The following is a 4,869-nucleotide window of genomic DNA, read 5'->3' as shown; positions in this document are numbered from 1 at the left end:
TGTAACTTATGGGGGGGGTCTGGTGGGGTTCCGCCCCCCCCAGCGCCTCACAATAAGGAATAAATTACCACAACCCTAGCAACTTTGTTACCTAGTTTCTTGGGTTGGAATAAATTCTTGGGTTGGAATAAATTGAGACCCGTCCTGAACGTAAAACAAATCACTTGGGCGGCGGCGGAGGAGGACAACGCTGTCATTAACGGCTTCGAGGGCATCGGGGGAATTGGCGTTCCTAGGGTACGTGGGTATGCGGCTGGAGGGACCACATACGGGTCGAATCTGCCAAAGTGGGGTTAAGGTCGAGGTAACCGGCGTCGCTATGTCAGTTGCCCTCATGCGCCATCCTCAGCACCTTCCTTCACGTTTTGCTCATCAGTCCACTAAAGTTCAATTGGATGCCTGAACTTCAGTTAACCAATCTACAGTGGACAGGGATTAGTGAGGCAATTGCAATAACGAGTAACCCTGCGATAGCGCGTACAACCCCAATGCGCTATGTGTGGCTTCCCCGCTGCAGGCCAGGGCCGAGTGCACTTTCCAATGCACCGCCAACACCGTGGCGGACCGCCACGGTGTTGGCGGACCGTGTTTTCGACATCTACTACAACGTGCTCGACGGCTCAAAGCCCCCGTGTGTGCGGCGCCGCTCCAACACCAGCGGCGGCAGCTCCGTCAGTGGCGGCAGCACCGCCAGCAATGGCGGCAGCGGTGCGGGCGGCAGCCGCGGAAGCATGGGGAGCGGCAGCCGCAAGCGGGCGCCCGAGACGGACAAGGAGGACACGGCGACAGGCACGCAGCACCGGCCGGTTCGGTCGGGGGCAGGGTGGCGTGCGGTGGGTCTGCCCCCGTTGCCGCCGCGTGCACGCACTCAGCCTGCGGTGGCGGGGATTGGCTCGGCGACGTCGGGCATGGCGGCGTTGGGCCTGACCGAGGCCGGGATGTTGCTGGATGATGATGATTACTGTGTGATTGTGGAGTAGTCCTATAGCGATGTGGATAGTTTGGAGCTGCGTTAGGACTTTAGCTCCGTTGCGCGTACGCAGGAACCCGTTAGGTCTGCCTTTGTTTGCCGACTGGGCTTTGGTGATGGTTCCTTTGCGAGGTGCGGTTGACGACCTCGGGCCACTGTAGGCTCGCGCAGCCCACCAGGGCGCGAGGTACTTTGCGTGATGCAAGTAGACTTGACTCAGTTCGAACGATGCGCCATGAGTTTCTTCATTTACATTCATGAGCACATTCTATTTAAATCACGGAGTTCCCTTCTAGGCTTTGCCTTGGTCCCTTTTAGCATAAATGTTTCATCGTAGTTGGCAGACATTTCACTGACATAGAAGTCGCTGCCCGCCTTTGCAACAGGCCCATCCTCAGCGTAATACATGGTATGGGTCTGTGGTGAGAGGTATGGCCATAAGATGAAGGACCAGGGCTCCTTGGTAAAGGTTGTGTTTGCGTGTGGAAGGGCGCACATTGGTCTGCAGTAATTTGGTGGCCATTTCGGCATAAATGTTTCCTATACATACTAAAGGAAGTGTTACCCAGAATAATTGCAAGAAGGACTGAGGCTTGGGCGGCCACCAAATCGCCCTCAGCCGCGAGCAGAATCTCTGGCACCTTCGCGCTCAGCTAGATATTAGAATAATTGCCTTGCCCAGCAGGCGAAGTTTCAGCGTTTGTGGATCTGGCCAAAGCCGACGCTGGAGCTTGAACTTGTGTGTACGACGTGTGAGGTTTTGGCGCGCTAGCATGACTATTTAAGCGGACCAAATAATAAAAATTGTAAGTCTTGAGATTGAAATCCCAATTATAACTACTTTCGTAATCAGCTGTGTCAAGGACTAAGCCTTGTTACAGTTTAGTATCTTTGACCAACCGGTCAAAAGGACCTCGGAGCCCTCTGCGCGCTCAGACAGCCGTCTATACGTGTTCTCCATACCTACAACAAATTAAGTAGCAGCCAGTCCAATTACAAGTTTTATATCTTATATCATATATCTCATCAACTAAACCTGTTCAGATGGCTGCGTTTCTTACCATGGAGCAGATCGAGGAAATGATTGAAAAGTCCATGAGCAAGGCCGTGAGCAAGGCCGTCGACGAGGCCGTTAGCAAGGCCGTGAGCAAGGCCGTGGACGATTCCGTTAGCAAGGCCGTGGACGAGGCCGTTAGCAAGGCCGTGACCAAGGCCGTGGACGAGGCCGTTAGCAAGGCCGTGAGTGAGGCCGTGGCTCCGGTAGTGACGGAGCTGCGGACCCTTTCGGGCAGGGTGGAGACCCTATCGGGCGAGATGCGTCAACTATCAAACAAAGTTGGAGTGCTAACCGCCAAGCAGCACAACTCTTTGGTGGGCCGAAGTGATTTGCTGCAGAAGGTTCCTCTTCATGATGGCTCTCTTCCTGAAGGGGACTACCCGAGAACAATCATGGAGGTCATCGTGCCTGGAAACGAGGCACTGCCAGATGGTTCAATGAACATGTGGAATAAGAGCAAGTCTCGATGTCTGCTACATCAGTACCAGGATGACAGTGGAGAAGAGAGCGGCACTGATGACGAGCAATCATCGAGATCACTTGCAAGGAGACTGAGATTGGCTCGTTGTTTGGGTATCTCGAATATCCAATTAAATTTTGCACAAATAAGCCTTTAATTGGGCTCTTGCTGTCTATGCTCTGCACCTGTGAAGCTGGTTTCAGCACTGCCACACTGGTCGTCTGCGGCATCACCCCGAAGTCAGGCAGTGTGGTGTTAAAGAGCTTTATCATCTTGCGCCGCATGCTACGCATACTTTTAGCACCATATTTCAATGGATTTGTTGGATGGGCTAAACAACACCCGCGTGTTCTGTTTGTGGTCGGTTGGGGTTTGGCACCCGGAAATGGTATCTAGGTCGAAGATAATTCAGTTTGACATGTTTGGTCGCGTATTGTCCCGTCCAAATCCGGACGAGCTCGAACATTGTTATACCAGAAATAAAAACTATGTGTGAACGGTAGTATGTATGCGGCGTGTTTTTGCACTACGCCTCGGACACTATGTCCGCATTAGTGGCACACTAGTTATCAGGGCCTCAGACCTGCTGATAACTTTCAAAGTGGACATTAACTTCCGAGCGGGAAAATTCATAGTCAGCCATTTTCCTTCCTCAAGGCCCTACGCTGGCTTTTCTATTTTCCATTATCCATAGTCGCAAATAGCCCGTTGACCAGTGAAATTTAAAGCAGAACCGGTCGAATTGCCCACATTCCAGCAATTAGCCGACCAAACTGTAGTGATTTGCGCATTAAATTACACCCACTCTTACTATAACAATGGTTAGTGCCTTAATAGTAACCTGTCGTATGGTTCCGGGGCGCTTAATAGAAACACCTGTCCACAAGCCACACACTAAGTCCACGTTAAAGATAATGTTCAAAAGTTAGTGTGAGGCCAAGTGGAAACACCCTGTTAGTACAATAACCCACACTAGTTAACAAGACTTTAGCACTTCAAATGGCCAGCGTGCGCCGAGGAAGTTGGATACCGCTGAAATTGAGTTAAAATGGAGCTCAAGATACTCCAAATGCTGGAGCTGGTGTTACCACTTATGTGCTGCAAGGTCCCTTGAACCTTTTCTCATGGAAGGAATGCAGCGTTCTGCTAGGACGGTCAGATGTTAGCAAATCTACTGTAGCCTAGCAACAATAGCTACCCGCGCAAAGTGCACGGTTGACCCCTTAAGCAGCCTGGCCCCAAACCTATGCGAAAACTACAACTTGAGCAAGCTTGGTGAACGTGTTCTGCTGGTATACTTTGAATAACCCCAAAGGTTATCCATGAAAACCGGAAGACTTTGAGTACGGTGTATATGAATACACCTGAGATGGGTGGATGTGATGAAGTAAGGAGTTATTTACATGTTTATATGGAATGCCGATATATCAGGCGTTAGAGTTACAGTCATGGTGGACGACGAAGAAACGCGTTTGCTTTGCCGCAAGCGCTGCAGGCACAATTTGTTGATTCTCTTAATCACGTTCAAGGAGTAGACGCTTTGTAAAGCGTTAGAGGCGCGACACCAGTCGGAAGGCCTGCCGCGGCGTGCTGAACGGCTGAGGAGGAATGACGCTTGAAAAGGGCAAGAGCTAAGGCCAGGAACAGATACAGCAAACGCTCCAGGATAAAGCCAGGACGCGGCTCAATAACCCTGCGCCTCACCAGGTATGCGATAGGCGGGCGAGCAGGGCTCGAAAGCTATTCAATATGTATGTTTCATAGCGGCATCTCCACAGTATCATTTGGCTATGCTTTGGCAAGTCCCTGTGCAGCTCTTGAGTCAGGGATTATCTGGGCATGCCCCGCAAATCGCAACCCGACAGATTAATGCACGTTGCCACCTAATTATGGGGACATACATGGATTCTTAATTCCGTCATGATTCCATCTGCCAAACCACTCGCCTTGGCTGCAATCCCCGGAGGCCACATTCCCCGCCTTCCTCTACGTCCCCTCGCCTCAGGCTTCACCCCCGCACCTTCCCAGTCATCTTTAAGCCGCCGCGCCACCCTCAACAACTCTCAAATCCTTTAGTCATTTGGGTTTCTCGCTGCCTTCCTGAGCTGCCACCGCCTACGCATTCGGTTTGGGGCCTGGGCTCGTGTCTCTCACCTCTTTAGAACTTCAATACCCCTTGCTTATACTCGCTTGTTACCCGACCCTCTACCTGATCTCCTACGTGTCTTTACCGTACAGCCTGTTCTACGTGGCCTAGCCGTGAGGCTTGTCGTACGTAGCCTATAGACGTGCGTCCTATCCCAAANCTCACCACTGCCCTGACCCCTCCATCTTATTTGCTGCGGGCTTTCTCATTCGCCCCGTGTGTGACTGTATGTCTGG

General features: G+C 51.7%; 3 protein-coding genes across 3 annotated transcripts in view; all 3 read left to right on the top strand.

The window, feature by feature from the left end:
- Positions 1–8: 8 nt before the first annotated feature.
- On the top strand, positions 9–980 carry VOLCADRAFT_97144 (uncharacterized protein; the record flags this gene model as incomplete). The annotated part of the gene is made up of 3 exons (XM_002956175.1): positions 9–22; positions 518–833; positions 873–980. The coding sequence occupies 3 exons, from the start codon at positions 9–11 to the stop codon at positions 978–980; spliced, it is 438 nt and encodes a 145-aa protein (XP_002956221.1).
- An 813-nt stretch (positions 981–1,793) lies between these two features.
- On the top strand, positions 1,794–3,118 carry VOLCADRAFT_107108 (uncharacterized protein). The gene has a single exon (XM_002956174.1). The coding sequence runs from the start codon at positions 2,015–2,017 to the stop codon at positions 2,642–2,644; it is 630 nt and encodes a 209-aa protein (XP_002956220.1). The 5' UTR covers positions 1,794–2,014; the 3' UTR covers positions 2,645–3,118.
- Positions 3,119–3,305: 187 nt separating this feature from the next.
- VOLCADRAFT_97142 (uncharacterized protein) overlaps positions 3,306–4,869 on the top strand; it is a gene marked incomplete at both ends in the record, with an annotated part of 9,675 nt that continues 8,111 nt past the window's right edge. Inside the window, 2 exons of the mRNA XM_002956173.1 lie at positions 3,306–3,308; positions 4,726–4,746. Coding sequence (XP_002956219.1) covers positions 3,306–3,308; positions 4,726–4,746 — 24 coding nt within the window. The remainder of the gene's footprint in view (positions 3,309–4,725; positions 4,747–4,869) is intronic.

The sequence above is a fragment of the Volvox carteri genome, assembly GCF_000143455.1.
Source record: "Volvox carteri f. nagariensis unplaced genomic scaffold VOLCAscaffold_58, whole genome shotgun sequence".
Taxonomy (NCBI): Eukaryota; Viridiplantae; Chlorophyta; class Chlorophyceae; order Chlamydomonadales; family Volvocaceae; genus Volvox; species Volvox carteri.
The sequence above is the reverse complement of the archived record's forward strand: the minus strand, read 5'-3'. Positions and strand labels throughout refer to the sequence as shown.

Excerpts from the sequence above, each read along its gene's own strand:
- VOLCADRAFT_107108 (XM_002956174.1), top strand. The coding sequence starts at position 2,015 with ATGGCTGCGTTTCTTACCATGGAGCAGATCGAGGAAATGATTGAAAAG.